The sequence below is a fragment of the Callithrix jacchus genome, chromosome 20, assembly GCF_049354715.1.
Source record: "Callithrix jacchus isolate 240 chromosome 20, calJac240_pri, whole genome shotgun sequence".
Classification (NCBI taxonomy): Eukaryota; Metazoa; Chordata; class Mammalia; order Primates; family Cebidae; genus Callithrix; species Callithrix jacchus.
The window spans coordinates 14,668,044-14,686,709 of record NC_133521.1 but is presented as its reverse complement, the minus strand read 5'-3'; the positions used below and the strand labels follow the sequence as shown (position 1 = coordinate 14,686,709).

At 41.7% G+C, this 18,666-nt stretch overlaps 1 protein-coding gene across 15 annotated transcripts in view; it reads right to left on the bottom strand.

The window, feature by feature from the left end:
- The window catches only part of NUP93 (nucleoporin 93), a 113,100-nt gene that overhangs the window by 36,997 nt on the left and 57,437 nt on the right, over positions 1-18,666 (bottom strand). For all 15 annotated transcript variants that reach the window (XM_035282058.3, XM_035282056.3, XM_078358235.1 and 12 more), the window contains 2 exons: positions 8,483-8,545; positions 1,452-1,580 (listed from right to left, as the gene is read on the bottom strand). In XM_035282058.3, coding sequence (XP_035137949.1) covers positions 1,452-1,580; positions 8,483-8,545 — 192 coding nt within the window. The remainder of the gene's footprint in view (positions 1-1,451; positions 1,581-8,482; positions 8,546-18,666) is intronic.

Sequence of the window (18,666 nt, the reverse complement as noted above, 5' to 3'; positions counted from 1 at the left end):
AATGGGGAAAGCAGCATAAGATGAGCTTGGAGAGGCAACAAGACCAGGTCATGTAGGGACCCACAGGTCAAAGTGAAGACTTTGGTTTTCATTCCATGTGAGATGAGTGGCACTGAAGGGTTCTGAGCAGAGAAGTAATACAATCTAACCTGTCCTTTAATAGTAGTGCTCTGGCTGCTGTGTTGAGAAGAAACTGTAGTAGGGTACAATAGCAAAAGCAGTAAGAACAAGAGAGGTCAGCAGCCTCTAAGATGGCCCCAATAACTCCCGCCTCCTGGTAGTCCAGCCCTTGTAGGAGTGTAGACTGGATTTAGGGACCTACTTCTAACCAAGAGAGGTGATGGGATAGTACTTTTAAGGCATGGAAGGATGGTGGTTTCTGTCTTGGGGGCTCTTTAGTTCTCCCTTGGACCCCCTCCTCTTGCTCTAGGGAAGCAAGCTATCATGCTGTGAGTAGCACAATATAGAGACCCATTTGAAAAGAAACTGATGTCTGCAGCCAAGAGCCAGAGAGGAACTAGTTTGCCAACAACCATATGAATGACCTTGTGAGTAGATGCTCCTTGCGTCTAGCCTTGAGATGAGTGCAGCCTCAGCCAATACCCTGATTGCACCTAGAGACCCTGAGCCAGAAATATCAAGTAATAAGCTACACACTTGTTTTCAACAAACAAGGTTTGGAGTAATCTGTTACACGGCAATAAAAACAACCAGTTAGGAGGCCAGTTCGGTAATCCAAGCAGGAGATGATAGTGATTTGCACCAGGGTGTTAAAAGTGGAGGTAGTGAGAAGTTGGATTCTGGGTATATTTTAAGGTAGGGTTAACTGGATTTGTCAATATGTGAAAGAGACTGGGTGTGAGATGGCAAAGATGGAGAGAAGACAAAAGCGAATCTGAGGTTTCTGATCTGAGCAAGTAAAAAACTGGAATTGCCATTTATAAAGACAGGGAACTCTGTGAAAGAAAAGCGGAGTGGGGAGGGAGTTGCTATCATGACTCAATTCTGGACATATTTAACCTGAGATGGCAATAAGACATACAAGCAGAGCCAAGACAGCAACTAGATAAATGAGTCTAAGGTTCAAGGCTGTAGGCATAAATCTGAAACTCTTTGACATATAGAGGGTAGGTATTTAAAGCCCCAAGCGCAGATGAAATCACAGGACAGTGATTAAGAGAGAAACTAAAGAGGTCAAGGACTGAGCCCTGGGACGCTCAAACCTACAGAGGTCAGGGAATTTGAGGAAAGCTCAGCAAAAGAGACTGAGCAGAAGCAGGCAGACATGTTGGAGAAATTCCAGGCAAATATGGCATCCTGGAAGCTAAGTAAAGAATGTGTTTCAAGGGGAGGACAGTGATGAACTGTGCCAAAAATACTAGTCAAGTAGACAAGCATTCTTTGACTTCACGCTTTTATTAAAAATAGTTTATCTTTTGGATTCAAGCTACCTCGCTTTCTTGAGTAAAGTCAAGGGCGTCTTCTCCTGACGCCAGCAGTGTGTGCAGAATTCGCTGTTTCACTTGCTCCCATTCAACCAACATTGACTCTCGATGGTACTCCTCAGCCATGCCGAAGGTCTGTCAGAAAGGAACAGAGAACAGTGACGCTCAGGAAAACAACAAAAAATATGGTTTCTTTTTTTTTTAATTTTTAGTTGGAGTCTCACCCTGTCACCCAGGCTGGAGTGCAGTGGCATGATGTCCGCTCACTGCAACCTCCGCCTCCCAGGTTCAAGTGATTCTTCTGCCTCAGCTTCTCGAGTAGCTGGGACTACAGGTACCTGCCACCATGTCCAGCTCATTTTTGTATTTTCAGTACAGACAGGGTTTCACCATATTGGCCAGGCTTGTCTCAAACTCCTGACCTCATGATCCACCCACCTTGGCCTCCCAAAGTGCTTGGATTAGAGGTGTGAGCCACCACACCTGGCAAACATGGTTTCTTTTAGAGCCCAAGAGAAACATAAAGTTCTCCACACATATCACTTCTCCATAGGTAGAGAAAAAGCAACCTACTTTAAAAATTATCTTTGAAGAATTTACTGGCTGGGTGTGGTGGTTCACAACTGTAATCCCAGCATTTTGGGAAGCCAAGGCAGGCTGATTCTTTGAGCCATGTGTTCGAGACCAGCCTAGGCAACATGTAAAACCCCATCTCTACAAAAAATTAGATGGGCATGGTGGTGTGTAACTGAGTCCCAGCTACTGGGAAGGCTGGGGTGGGAGGGTCACTTGACCCCAGGAAGTCAAGGCTGCAGTGAGCTGTGATTGCAATACTGCATTCCTGCCTGGGTGACAGAGCAAGACCTTGTCTCCAAAAAATAAAAATAAAAAATAAAATAAAACCAACCAAACAAACAAACAAAAAACAAAACTTACCGACAACTGTTTGCAACATATCCTATTTCACTGATTTTAAGACATTTTAATAAAACCTTGGTAAAATATGTGTAAATCTTTTTTTTTTTTTTGAGATGGAGTTTTGCTCTTGTTGCCCAGGCTGGAGTGCAATGGTGTGGTCTTGGCTCACTGCAACTTCCACCTCCCAGGTTCAAGCGATTCTCCTGCCTCAGCCTCCCAAGTAGCTGGGATTACAGGTGCCCACCACCACACCTGGCTAATTTTTGGATTTTTAGTAGAGAAGGGGTTTCACCATGTTGGCCAGGCTGGTCTCTAACTCCTGACCTCAAGTGATCTGCCTACCTCAGTTTCCCAAAGTGCTGGGATTACAGGTGTGAGCAACCACATGTGGCCAGAAAACAATGTATTAAGTGTTGGCGAGGATATACAGAAAATGAAACCCTTGTGCACTGCAGGTAGGAACGTGAAATGGTATAGCCTCTGTGGAAATAGTATGGAGGTTCCTCAGAAAATTAAAATTACCATACAGTTCCACTTCTGAGTATACACCCAGAAGAACTGAAAACACGGATATTTGTACACCCACGTTTATAGCATTATTCACAAAAGCCAAGAAGTGGAAGCAACCCAGGTGTCCATCAGTGAATGAATGGATAAACAAAATGTGGTCTATACATATAATGGAATCTTTTTCAGCTTTAAAAAGAAAGGAGGTTCTGACACTTGCTACAACTCTTAACATTATGCTGATTGTCTCTGACTTATTTCACTCACAAAAAGACAAATACTGTATGATCCCATTTATGTGGGGTACCTAGAGTAGTCAAATTCAGAGAAACAGAAAGTAGAGTGGTAGTTGCCACGAGCTGCTAAGGGATGGTGGTGATGATTGCACAACAATGTGAATGTACTCAATACCACTGAACTACACACTTGAAAATGGCCTATGTTTTTTTGCTTGTAACCATCCTAATGGGTATAAAGTGGTATCTCATCGTGGTTTTATGTTTCCCTAATGACTAGTGATGTTGAGCATCTTTCCATGTGCTTATTAATATAATCATCTTTATAAAAGCTCTGAAATTAGATCATGTCAAAGCAGTGTTTTTTCTTTGTAGCATATAAAATGGTAGATTATGAAATCAATAATATCTTAAGACATAATAAACATCTAAGATAAGAAAAAGCAAAAGCTTCTGCCAGTGTTTTATTATTATTCCTATATTTTTCTGTTGCCCAGGCTGGAGTGCAGTGGCACGATCTCAGCTCACTGCAAACTCCACCTTCTGGGTTCATGCCATCTTCCCACCTCAGCCTCGAAAGTAAGTGGGATTACAAGTGTGTGCCACCACACCCGGCTAACTTTTGTATTAATACTTTTAGTAGAGACAGGGTTTCACCACGTTGGCCAGGCTGGTCTTGAACTCCTGACCTCAAGTGATCCATCTACCTTGGCCTCCCAAAGTGATGGGTTTACAGGCATGAGCCACTGCCCTCAGCCCCAGTGATTTTATTTTATTTTTTAAAGAAACACTAATATTTTCATAGGAGGAAGCAATCTAGAAAAAGAAAAACAGCCTTCTGGGATTAAACTGCCTACCAGTCTATTCAAAGTTACTGAAAAGCCTGTCTACTGGAAGCTGCAGGTAGCTGTCAAAATAAAGGCATTCAAAAGGAAAAGATAAAGAGAAAGGAGTCTGAGGTAAGGGGGTAAGAGAGGGAAGAAGAAAGATGACCAAAAAAAAAAAAAAATCTGGATTAAAACAACACAGAGAAATACTGAATTATGACCATTCTCAGCCTATTATTCTTCAATTAGCAGACCAGGTTTCCCATCAGCTTAAGCCTTTTAAAAAAGCCATTTCATTTACAATCAGATTGGCATCTAATCAGGCAGTACTAAGGGAATGAGGATTAGCAATGCCTGCTTTATTACTGGCAACACAGATTACTTATATTGATAATATTGATATGCATGAGCTTTGGGGAACTGTTAGAAATATGACATACATATACTCTTCCTACAAATGGGATATTTGGTTTTAGACCAATATTTATTAAAATGTGAAGAAAGGACATCAGACATACACACACACAGACGTGATTAGGAAGAAGGCTGGTGCATTGCTGGACTCTTTTCTCATAAATATTCTGCAGACACAGGAGAAAAGACAATCATAAATTTTAAAAACAGTCTTCCAACTGTTTTTTTTCTTTTCATTGAGAGTCAGGCAGAATGGACCATTCCAGTCAGTTAGCCTGCATTGAAAAATACCCAGAGAAAAACCTTTGTTTCTTGCTCACATCAGTAAACTTAAGCATCAAAGTTATGCATTTTAAATCAAGAGAAGTATGATGGAACATAAAGGTGGGGTGGAAGGGGAGAGATAATTTTCTTAGAAGTTGTCCAGAAAGAATGCAGAAGTGGGAGCCACAATTTTGTCTAAAACTTTCCTATGTAGTGGTCAAACCAACTGCTTCCTCAGCCTCTAGCTCTCCAAGCAAGGTAAAATGGAGGGCCAGGCGGCATGAGGATCAGGTAGGGTAGAATTAAAGAGGCTGGGGAAGGCTGGTACATTAGACAGCCTACCGAGCTACAATATGAAGGGAGCACATCACAAAGTGTCAGCAACTCTTTTTTCTTAAAGACAAGACCTCTGGCTAAAGAGTGGCAGAGTAGTAAAGGCAATGAAAGAAACAGACAATACATCACCTACAGAAACTGTTTAAGAGAACAGTAGAGGCAGACTTCCAGCATCAGGTAAGGGTCAGAATGACGACAGTGTGAATTAACCACTCTGTTAATTAGGTTGCCTGCCTGTTTGCCAAGAACTCCTGCTTAGTACTTTGAAAACTATCAGCTTTCCAGGTGCAAATCCTCAAATATATCTGAAAGTATGCCAGGCTACTCACTCAGAAACAGTCTCACAACCTGAAAGAACAGTGCTGTGGTTCTATTTACCATTAGTGTGATAAGGAGCTTCAAATAAAAATAAATGGCCCAGGAGGGCAAATCACTTGAGGTCAGGAGTTTGAGACCAGCCTGGCCAACATGATGAAACCCTGTCTAATAAAAATACAAACATTAGCCGGGCATAATGGTGGGTGCCTGTAATCCCAGCTACTAGGGAGACTGAGGCAGGAGAATCACTTGAACCCTGGAGATGGAGGTTGCAGTGAGCCAAGACTGTACCACTGCACTCCAGCTCGAGTGACAGAGCAAGACCCTGTCTCAAAAAATAAATAAATAAATGGCCCAATAAAAAAATTCTCTTCCCTTGATTGCATCACCCCAGCTTATCTTAATTACATTAGCAGTAATGGAACATTCAATCTGTGGGCTAATCAGGGATGATCAGCCACCCATCTGTCCCATTCCAACCTATTCCGTTTACATCCACATCTGAACCATTGAATTAAGAGCAAGGAAGAAGGCTAACTAGAGGAACTAATGAGAGAGAATCAACAGAACTGTTCACCTAGCAATTAAGAGGAGGGCAGTGAGAGTCTAAGGTGAGGTCGAGGTGAGGACAAAAAGAAAAGAAACCCAGGGGAAAAGAAAAAGGATAAAATGGAAGGATGTGGAGAGATATAAAAATTAAAAGGAAGGCAAAACAAACCACAGGAAGTAACAAAACAGTGGAGAAACTATTATAAATTAAATCTGAATCTTTCAAGTTATTGTTATGGTATGGAAAATATTTGTCTTTGAACAGTTAAGAAAAAAAGGCATGGAGAGAATTGGGCAGCTGAATTAAGAACAGGTGGGAAGCATTTGAACCCCATTTTCATGAAGGGAAGAGGGCAATATGCTTTGACTTCACACTCTTTTATTACTGCACTGTTGCTGGCTTTTAGAAACACTGCATATGTTGATAATGTTGTTCTGTTTTTGCTGGGATGTACCAAATGGGGAAAGACAGGACACAGTTGTGGTTTTACAGCTTGTTTTCTTGGCATTTCAGCAGGACACTGGCAAGTTATTCAAACATGAAATTGTCACCGATATACCAGAAAGTTGCTCATTTTTTGTGTGAAAATGATTCTTGCTCAGTGGCAGTTTCCTGGTGTCCAGACAGGTCAAAGGTCTCCCCCTAGGCTGGCTCCCAACACTGGAATGCCTCCCTCACAAACACATATGCACACATTTTGCACTGTGGTTTGTCACCTAAATGTTTTGGCTGGCTACACATTTAGTCTCAGTATGGCACAATGTTCAGAGACTGCCAATTCCAGAAACACATTCTGCGGGGTAAATGGATTAATAAAGCTTGGTAGCATTCAACAATCCTAATTTAATTTCACTGGTTCTTTATAGCAGGAGAATCAATATTGGTGAGTAACTCACTTAACGTGAACCAAAAAAGCCCTTTTAAAAATATTTCCAGATCTGAATCAAGTGAATTTCTCCATATCTATGACTAAGTACTATTGCCAACAATACAATTAATGAAATTTTGGGAATTTTATTTATTTTTTGGAGACAGAGTCTTACTCTGTCACCTAGGTTGAAGTGCAGTGGCACGATCTTAACTCACTGCAACCTCCACCTTCCAGGTCCAAGCGATTATCCTGCCTCAGCCTCCTGAGGAGCTGGGACTACAGGCATGCACCACCACACCCGTCTAATTTTTGTACTTTTAAAGACAGGGTTTCACTACGTTGGCCAGGCTGGTCTCCAACTCCTGACCTCAAGTGATCCACCTGCCTCAGCCTCCCAAATTGCTGGGATTACAGGTGTGAGCCACTGCACATGGCCGGGAATTTTATTTTGATAATTAAACATATCAGTTATTTAAATAATGACTTTGGAACACTTCCTTATAAATTGGAGCTGGCAAGTCTCCTTGCTGCCCTATTTCACCTCAGTACTACTGAGACATGTTCACCTTCACAGAATATTTTAATAAAACACACTGAGAAGCAGTATTTTTTCACTTTATTATTTTGGAACTACACAAATAAATTTCACTTGATAAAAGAATTAAATAAGTAAACAGCAAAACAGAGGTCTCATTTCAATCCTACTCCCTTTGCAGAGAGGACCATTGCTAGTTAATGGAATGTACCCTGCAAGCCTCTTTCCTGGGGAAAGCTGGACTTCTAGAACCAAGGACAACTAACCTTTCTTCTCTCTCACCAAAAATGCCCCAGTGGCCCCAAAATCTTTTTCACTATAATGGGATGTTATGGAAAGGTTTTGATCTTTGGATCCTTGTCAGAAATAAATAGAGATAACTCACATGTTAGTAAACAATCTTTGAGTATCTTGCAGGAATGTTTGTTGCAGAATATTGTTGCATGTATAATGGCTACTCTCTGGCGGACTTATTTACCATCTTTTCAAGCATGGAGCGAGTTTTATGTGTTTTTGTTGTTTTTTAACGAGCTTGGAGAAATTGTTAATATAAAAGGTGGTCCAGTCATATTGTGTAATAAATGGAAAAGAAGCTGAGGAAAATTGTCACTGATCACAGCTGCTTTTCTGAACTGCTCATTTAGGAGAAACCGAAATACCATTTATACAACAACAATGAAACCAAGAGTTTTTTGGTCTTTCCATTTTAAGATTAAAGTAATAATTAATTCTCCAGTCCAGTGTCTCAGACACATTTCAGTCTCTAAATACATATGGAGTTATACACATGAGATTCTCAAAAAATAGTTCCTGTAGAACTCTCTCTCTGTAGGAGAGAACTCAGCATGGGACCCAGATTCCATCTTCTAAATCCTATACCTCCCTAACTCCCCTATTATACATCGCTGCCCTCATCTGCTTTTTTTTTTGTTTTTGAGACAGGATCTTGCTCCTCATTGTGTTCCCCAGAATGGAATGTAGTGACGTGACTCCAGCTCACTGCAGCCTCCATCTCCCAGACTCAAGGGATTCTCCCACAGCCACCTGAGTGTCTGAGACCATAGGCATGTGCCACCATGCTTAGGTAATTTTTTGTAGAGACGGTGTCTCGCTACGTTGCTTAGGCTGATCTTGAATACCTGGGTTCAAGTGATCCTCCTGCATCAGCCTCCCAAAGTGCTAGGATTACAGGTATGAACCACCAAAGCCCAGCCCTCTTGTCCTTATCAGTATATGTCTATATTTTTGTTAATTTTCTTACCCTCTTCCGGGACTCTTCAATGGCAGACAGCAGGGCATTGTCCTTCTCATTCTTTAGGAATCCCTATAAATGGGGGAAAAATTAACACAACTTAAAACCGACTTTCCAAAATCAAAAGTATACTACAGGACAAAAAATAACCACAATGGTATCTGCTACGTTACCTACCTCCACCTCACAAAACGCTCCCAACTTGAAAACACCAAAATAGATGGTTTTTACAGAGGTTTCTTAGTTTCTTCCATTCTGGGAGTACATGATGATTGTTAGAAAGTAAAGTCTCCATGAAACAACAGCGTGGGGTTCTATATCCCATAAACACATAAAAAGTAGACAGTCAAGACTGTCCTTCAAAATTCCTAAATGGCTCATATTATAGATACAGCCTTGGTGATGGAGCCAGTCACAATTCCTCTAACTGTTTTTTAGTCTACATTTCTCTGTTGGTTTCAATTAATTTCTTCCTAACATTGAGGATGTCATCACTGCCTACTTGTCTGTGTGCTTTTTGTTTGTCAATGTCTGGGAAATCCTAAAAATCCTTTCTTTACACATTTCTTCCAGGGTTTTGCCATGTGTACTCCCTGTTTCAGGTCTGATGATGTCTGCTGGTCGTTTAGTATAGGTGGGATGAAAAGGCAGCCTACAAGTCTAGTTTAGTATAAACAGGTTAAATGCCTGCAAAATGCAACTACACAGTAACACAATGGCAAAAGGATAGGCTATGAAATTTGGCAGTTTCAAATCCTAGTGTCTCCATTTACTAGTAGCAGTACTTTAGCCAGGTAGCCCAAACTCTTAAACCTCAGCTTACTCATTTGTTGAAAAAAAAAGATAATGTAATGAAGTTATTGACCCAAGACTTAATACATGTAGGTCCATTATTGGAATCGATTAGATTTAGATCTGTTGGTGACTTCCATTAATGAAAGAGATGCCCAGGATGATCTCCTTTCTGCTGTTCATTGTACTTATTTGCTTTAGCTGAGATCCGATAGGAAATGGGCCAAGACACTGTTCCGACAGTCACAGTTGCAGACAGGCAGACAGATACACAGAGTGCACTTCCATGTCAACATCTTGCTCCCATACAAGGGGGCAGTTTCTTTTCCATAGCTTGGGGTGGTGGTGGGGGTGCTGAGTAGGAACAAGGAAGATGACCCATCAACTGATATGTAGAAATCAAAGTCTTAGTTGTAATATGAAGAACTCAAGTTACCTTACACATCTGATCCACCTATACGCCAATGCAAGGTACAAACATGTCAAGCACACTACTGGTGCATTATACATGTCTAAAACAATTTTTTTTTTTTTTGAGACAGAATTTCACTCTTGTTGCCCAGGCTGGAGTACACTGGGGCGATCTTGGCTTTCTGCAACCTCTGCCTCCTGGGTTCAAGCGATTCTCCTGCCTCAGCCTCTCCAGTGGCTGGGATTACAGGCCTGCACCACTATGTCCAACTAATTTTGTATTTTTCATTAGAGATGGGGTTTCTCTATGTTTGTCAGGCTGGTCTTGAACTCCTGACGTCAGGTGATCTGCCTGCCTCAGCTTCCCAAAGTGCTGGGACTACACCACTGCACCCAGCCTAAAATGACATTTTTTTTCTTTTTTTTATTGAGACTAAGTCTCACTCGGTGGCCCAGGCTGGAGTGCAGTAGCACAACCTGGGCTCACTGCCAACTCTGCCTCCCGGGTTCAAGCCATCCTCCTGCCTCAGCCTCCCAAATAGCTGGGCTTACAAGCGTGTGCCATCACACCCAGCTAGTTTTTGTATTTTTAGTACAGATAGGGTTTTATCATGTTGGCCATGATGTTGGCCTGCTAAAGTGCTTGGATTACAGGTATGAGCCACCGCATCCAGCCCCGTGTTTTTGCTTTTTTTTTTTTTTGAGATGGAGTCTCACTCTGTCACCAGGCTGGAGTGCAGTGCCTCAGTCTTGGCCCACTGCAACCTCCACCTCCCAGGTTCAAGCGATTCTCCTGCCTCAGCCTCCCAAGCAGCTGGGACTACAGGCGTGTCCCATCACGCCCAGCTAATTTTTGTATTTTTAGTAGAAACAGGGTTTCACCGTGTTAGCCAGGATGGTCCCGATCTAGTAACCTCGTGATCTGTCTGCTGTGGCTTCCCAAAGTTCGGAGATTACAGGCGTGAGCCACCGCCCCGGCCGTTTTTGCATTTTAAAGAAACTTTGGAAAAATGTAATATGAAGTAGAATTTGACAAAAGCTTTTAAAATAACAAGCTAAATTAAAACACAATTGTTTTCTTGCATTGGAAACTTACTGTCATGGTTAATTCATTTTTTGATCATTTTATAATTTAACAACTGTAATGTTTTAGTATACAGTCACGTGTCACTAAATAACAGGGACACATTCTAAGAAAGGCATGTACTAAGTGATTTCATCGTTGTGTGAACATCATAGAATATACTTATACAAACCTAGATGGTATAGCATACCACACCAAGTTACATATCGTCTAACTTGTTGCTTTCAGGCTACCAATCTGTACAGCACGTTCCTGTACTAAGTACTGCAGACAACTGTAACACAATGGTAAGTATCCGTGTATTACTATTATAGATTTCCCAGATTCCTTACGTATTGGCCTATGACTGCCCAAAACCTGCTATCACACCCCAACCTGGGCAATGCACTGGGATGGACAAGGGATAATGACTAGCAGCCCAGGAAATAGTTCCTTCATAAAGACTCCATGGCCAGATACAGTGGCTGATGCCTGTAATCCCAGTACATTGGGAGGCCAAGGCAGGCGGATCACTTGAGGTCAGGAGTTCGAGACCAGCCCAGCCAACATGGTAAAACCCTGTTTCTACTAAAAATACAAAAATTAGCTGGGTGTGGCGGGAGGCACCTGTAATCCCAGCTACTCAGAAGGCTGAGGCAGGAGAATCGCTGGAATCTGGGAGGCAGAGGTTTCACTCAGCTAAGATTGTGCCACTGCACTCCAGCCTGGGCCACAGAGTGAGAATCCACCCCCAAAAATAAAAATTTTAAAAAAGGACTCCTCCAGCACAGTCTCTCAGGACACAACATGAAGACTCTTCAAATATGTACACTGATAATTGGGGTGCGAGGTGGGATGCAGAATGGCATCGGTCACTTGCCTAATAATGTAATGACATCAATAAACCAGAGCACATAAAGCTAGGAACCCACATAGTCCCTTCGGAAGGTGGCAGCTTGTTACCACCTGCCTGCTTTTGGCCATCACAGGGGAACCAGAAACAAAACAATGGCAGATTTTAATGGGCCTTGTTTGTATCTTTCACAGCAAATGATTATGTCAAGTCAACAAATCTTTAGTATGAATGCATTTTCATTAGTGGTCTCCAATGTGGCTAAAGCTAAAGAATTTAACAGTTTATAAACAAAGCTATGAAACTATTATCATTGACTGATGCTCCCAAACAGTAAGTAGGCACAGACTGTACTCTGTGGCACCCTTTTCTGGCTGCTGTTATGCTGCTTGCTGCTGATTGTCTAAAAAAGTGACGTTTGAAGGTAGCGGGGAAGGGGGGATTACCACTGCCTCACAAAGCCTGGTCTAAAATTTTCTTTTTGGTTGAGGAGAGGGGAGGGGCTTGTGTTAAGTCGGATGTTCTGTCACTTTCCTTCTCTGGGCTTCCTCCGTTCTTCCCAGTCAATGACCAGCCCATCCCATTCTTTTGATGACACCTATGTTCACACCTCTCTCTCTCTCTCTCTCTCTCACACACACACCACACACACACACACACACACACACACCACAAATGCAAAGTAATGACCAGACACATTTCTTGAAAAGTAAAATGATAATTACTCTGGTCTTTAAAATATTTACTATAAAGCTACATTTTACAACTCTCAATAAATTAAATGAAGCCTGTGTGTGAGTCAAACCTCATCCACATATGAACAAAGCCCATTAACCATTACATACTTCAAAAATTGGACTCTCTCTAAGCAGTCTGAGCCCACAAAATAGATTTTGAATTTTAATTTTTCATCATTTTTTCCTTTCTAAAACAAAGTGCTAAATAGGTTATATATAATATTTTATTTTATTAAAAAAAAACACACTAGTGGCCTGTCTTTTCAAAATAATTTTTTAAATAATTTATACAGCAGAATAGTGCTGGGCTGGGATCTGTGTGCCATCTAGTGGTAGTTTCTTTCAAAAGACCCACACCTCAAGGAAAAGTAACAGCCCATTGGAATTAAATAACTAAAAAGGTGGGCAGAACTATACCTGCCTCAGTCCAGGTCCCCTAGAGATCTCTTGACTTCCTTTTCCTACCCCTATGTTTCCTTTCCCTCCAAACTCCTTCTTCTGTGAGACGCCTCTCGTGCCTTGCCCAGGAGATGTACTTGTATAGCTTATGGGAAAATGAGTTATCTGGTGAAGGAAGCTGGAACATGAAGGATTAATTGGCTCCCTGCCACTGAGGCACCCCCTGGGCACAGAAAAGGCCTAATAGTTCACCTTCCAATGATAGATGCCAGAATCTAACGATGACCCTGAGAGCTCCCCATCACTGGTATCCCTTCAACCCATCAACACGTACTTATAATTGCTCACAGTCCCCCATCTGATCCTTCTGCTGTGGGGGCCACTTAACAAAGAACACCCCCTAAAACATCTGCAGGCCAGCTAGGTCAAATAACTCCTCCCAACTTCCCCATCTATATACTGTTCCTCACTGCCAGGGTGCTGAAACAGACCCTTGCCTAACTGGCTCCTCAAATGTGTTTTGGTTTCCAGCTTTCTGTAACACATAATTGCCACAATTCAGGAAGCAATTAAGGGCCAGACACTGCTCTAGGCAAGTCAAAGACATTACTGCTAATCCTTTAACAACACGAAAGAACAGAGATGATCACCCTACTCTCTCCTACCTCCCTCCCCTGCCCCATTTTACAGGTGAGAAGCTGAGATTTCCACATTTAACTAACTTGAGCAAGAATTCCCGACCAGGAGGAGGCAGAGGCAAAATTCAAACATAGTTTCGACTCTCAAGACCAACTATTTCTACGATACTTAGGGAAGAGTAAACCTCTAAACAGCAAAAAAAGAAAAATATATTTTTCTCTCTAAAACAATGGAACCCAGGAGGACAGCAAAATTTCCTTAAATTTGTTTTCATCATCAGTTTCCCCTTTATAAACAATGAAGCTGAGGCTCAGAGAATACTTATGGCATACTAATAGCTAGCACTTAAATGATGACTACTTTGTGCCAGACATAAGTGTGTTATACACATCTGGTTCCAGCCCTCATTTTTAACCCAAAGCTACTGTCTCTCAATACTGCTTAACTGGATCATACTTTGACGTGGATCCTTAATAGAGTTTTAAAAGTTGAGTGAGCTGTACAAAATTGTTTCTTGAGCTTCTACCAGTTTAAAAGCACTGTGGGGTTCCATGTCCAGATGACCCAGTTCCAGTTCATAATTAGCAAAGTTCAGGCTTAAAACCCAAATTCTGAAACCGCTTGTTTTCTCTTTTCCACTCTCCATGCTATCTCTCATCAAAGCAAATCAAGATAAGATAAACTGATATTTTATGCTTGCACATTTATTCCTCCCCCCGCCCCCATACATTACATAGGAAAGAAATGAAACAACAAATGTCAAGTTTTTGGCATTCCTTTAGAATAGTGGTTTTCAAAATATGGGTCAGAACCCATAACTGGGTCATGAAATCAACAAGGTTGTTTGTTTTTTTGTTTTTTTGTTTTTAAGAGATGGGGTCTCACCCTGTTGCCTAGGCTGAAATGGCACAATCACAGCTCACTGCAGCCTCAAACCCCTGTGCTCAAGTGATCCTCCCACCTCAGCCTCCAGAGTAGCTGGGATTACAGGTTCTTGCTACCACATCTGGCCCAATCAGCATTTTTTAATAAAATAAATGCAACAGAGATATGTGCTATGGGTACTGTTTTGTGAAACTTTTGTTTCAATTCTATATATTTAATTGTATGTATATATTCAGTCACAATCTAAAAGCTTGAAATCACTGCTTAAGAGGTCAACACCATAGCGTTCTAAAATAGTATTACTATTATTGTTGTGGAACAATAAACACCATACATCTGCCCAAGCAGCATCTCGAGTCATGTGTTCCATCTTCAACAGAGAAAGTGCTTGGCTGCCTTGTAATGTATACTGGCCAAGAACCAAGAACGTAACAAGGTTGGGTTGAGTCTCCTAAGGAACGTGCAGTCACCTCTAAGGACCTGGCAGCCAAAGTGGCTCTTAAATGGCTCAGGTCAAGAAAGGCATGAAACTGCCTTATTTGTATTCATCATGCAGACTCTGAATTTCAGAATACATATGGCAGCTAATTCCTACTGCAGAAAAAGGGAGCGGGCAAAAGGATGTTTGTTTCTGTCAAATGGCCAAATTCTCTTGGCTTATTTGTTCTCAAAAGTGAAAACTACAAGAAAAGCGTCTCTGTGAAAGAAAAAATTCAGTATCTACCTTAGTCAGGAAAGTAAGATGGCAAAAAAGTGCTTACATAGGTTCTTTCACAGTTCTGTCCTTCCCACCTATAGCAGATACGTGATTAGTGTTGGACAGTTATATAAAGTCTGAATGATGAGCACACAAATTTCCTGTTGAAATAAACAAATAAGAGTCTAATTTGGGCCTACAAAGCAATAGTCATGTTTTCATAGCCTTCAAAACACAAGAGGCTATCTCATGTCCCTTTCCATTAAACAGACCAACCAGCAATCCACCATATCAAAATGTAAAAGTGAAGCATCCACAGCAGGTTCGACGTTTACCAGAAGGTATCTGATATGACACAAAATTAGATGGCGGGTACTACAAAAATGGTGTATCATCTCTAACTTTAATATGTAAAATATATACAAATTAACGGGAAATCTGTAGCCAGCATTCCAAATCAAAATAACATTAACACAAAATGAGCAGTGGCATTACGAAAGGTCATTCATTGTGTTGAAAAACCACTGCCAAGACACAAACAACAGCTAGAAAGCAATGAAGAAGGAAAGAAAATCTAATAAAGCAGTTAAAAATAATCAATAAAGGATCTGCTCCAAGATAATACAAGAATTCCAGTAAGCACCATTAAGTATTCAGTTAGTACTAAAGCTAGTACTTTAGTTAGTGCAATGAAGTATCCAAATTCTATGAAGACAAGAGTGTAAGCTGTACCATTACTCTGCTTCAGCTCATTCTAAGTAAAACGCCTACTCCCTGAACCTCTCCCAAACCTTCTTGCCAATTTCTGAACAAATGACCTCTTCTAAAAACTTCTCTTGAATAAAATTTTTACGAAAGTAATAAATTACTTATGGAGAAAATGAGGAAAGATGAAGTAAGATACTATCTTCAGATGAGCACAACAGAAATCCTGCCAGTTCTTGGAGAGCCTCTGGGCTTATCAGATGGTGTGGACATGCTTTTCATTGGTTCCTTTTTGTGGTGCCTACAGAGTGAGCCTCAAGGATTTTTTCAAGTACAAAGAGATGTTCATTATTGATAAAGCTCAGAAAATAAACAGGGAAATTTTTTAATTTGAGCAGTTTAAAGATTTGGGGGAACTTCCGTAAGGTTTTATAGCATGTTTGGTTATTTTTATTAGACTACTATTACTGCAATAAAGTAAGAATACATAAAACGTCAGCTTACAAGGCCCACGAAAGATTGAATTTCCTTCTGCAAGGAATATAGACTGAATAGCAAGTCCACGCTTCATTCGCCAACTCAGATATTTAAAGTCCCACTGCTTCGTTTTTTTATTTTTCGGGGGAGGGGTGGTTTGAGACAAGAGTTTTGCTTTTGTTGCCCAGGCTGGAGTGCAGTGGTGCAATCTCGGCTGACTGCAACCTCTGCCTCCCAGGTTCAAGCAATTTTCAGCCTCCTGAATAGCTGTGATTACAGGCGTGTGCAACCAGGCCCAGCTAATTTTTGTATTTTTAGTAGAGATGGGGTTTCGTCATGTTGGCTAGGCTGGTCTCGAACTCCTGACCTCAAGTGATCTGCCCTCTTCGGCCTCCCAAAGTGCAGGGATTACAGGCGTGAGCCCTCATGCCTGGCCCCACTGCTTGTTTGCAATAAAAATTTTAATACTTTAAAGTGTTTGTTCACAGATTGCATATATAACTTCAAAAATAACCCGGCAGAAAGCAGTGCTAAGTGGGCAGAGCTGACATTCGCCAACTGTAATATGTTTTTAATGCTGTTACATGATTTCTTGCTGTGCATTTATGCAAAAGCCTAGCTGCTCTCATTCAGCAGGTGGCAGCAGACGCTGTAAGAGTGGCTGTGGAGTTCCACCATTTGCCAACTCAGCAGATCCATCACTGCTGTAGGCAGCTCTGGAGCCACAAGTGGCAGACCTTGGCGATATAACATGGCACTGTGTGGGCACCAGGCCATCTGTCACTGTCAGACTGCTGGGTCCCATTTTGGACATGGTTTCTGCTATTGGGCTAAAAAAAGAATCACACAATTATGTGATGGATTTGGATCCATGACGGCAAAACAAATTACTTGCCCCCATGATTTAAATTGGTTTCCAAAATGGTCGATAAATTCTCACAGGTTAAAGAGAATTGAATGTTCAAAACTTGACAACACATGGCACTGGGCAGTGCCTCCTTCTGGACCAGCAAAGGGCTTTACAGACAACACTTTAACCCAAGGGCATGCCATTACAGCTGTGATATAATTCCATCTGCACCTTTGCCTTCTGGGAAAGCCACAGGCCTTAGAGCCACTAATGTAAATCTACCCAAATGCCTTTTGCAGATCCTCCCTACTATCCCTCCACCTTCCAATAAAAGAAAAAAAAAATCATCATGCAACAAAAACCCAACTTCAAAGATTTCAGTATCTGGTAAAAAAGAAATAAGAGGTGAGACTCACCATGGCCTAGAGGGCCATGAATAAAATGATATACAGAAAGTCATCTGCAACAATAGGAACATGCCATTCCTGTGGTGGGGTAGTGAGGAGACCAGAGATAATGACACATCTCCCTTGTCAAAACAAAGTAGGCACATAACTAGTAGATGGCTCTTCCGATATCTACCCCACAGTATCAAGCTGGGACTGCTTAGCACATCTATTGCTGCACTTGGGAAAGAAGGGCAAGGTTAAGGTAATTCCTATGATGGCCATTTAAATCTCTGTTTTACAGCTACAAAGCCAGTTCTGCTCCTATTAGGGGCCCTGAGGCATTTCTGTTATTTGCTACTTTTCTCTTGGGTCATCCCAGGAAGGAAAGCAGTCCTTCCAGTTCAGTTACTGAAGGGCTCTGAGACTCCATATGAAGTGGAAGCACGTTAAGGGCATAATATAAATGAATAAAATGATAAATGATGGCCACCCAGGCACTAACAGGAAAAAATGCTTCTCAACAGAACCTTCCTCTTCTCCCAAATCCAGCAAAGTGCTATGCTACCCTTTAAGGTTGCAGAAGCAACTTTCCTTTGCAGGCCACAAGAGGGATGGGGAGAGGAACTGACTTACTCTGTACTGCTTACCTTACCACCCCCAGAAAACCAGGCCAGAACCTGTGTCCTAGTGAGAAGGGCCATGATGCAGCAGGATGTGCCAGGCTGTGGAAGGGCCTCGGCTGGCCATCCTTTCTCTCGACTTGTGGGAGGGTAGGGGAAGCTGGAGCAACAGAAGTCCAGCGGGGGAGGGAGAGCTGCCAGCCAACTGCTCTCAGACTGCTACGGTAACCCCAGGAGAGAAAGCAGGGATAACTCTGAGCATTTTATCCCCTTCCCCCAACCATTCCAAAAAGCCCAGCATACCTGGTAGGGCTAAACTTTGGAGACACAAGAAAAGAGAGGATTCGGAAGAGAAGATGGTTCAATCTAGCTTTGCAATGGAATATTACCAGTATGTTTGGCTTCAAAGAGCAGCAGAGCCCTCTCCTAACCCAAGGTATAAATAGATCTAAAAAATATTAATCTCATAGTCACTCTAAGGTGATAGGCATGATAAGATAAGAAGGATACATTCAGGGATGATAAAAAATTTTTCAGTATGTCTTTAGGGAACTGATTTCCATCTTGGAAATGGATTAATCCACATCCAAAGGACTCGGGATGCTAAAACCGCACTGCAGTATAAAATGGGAATGCATCAATAACGGCCTTTATCATGACCAGCATTCCTTCCCAC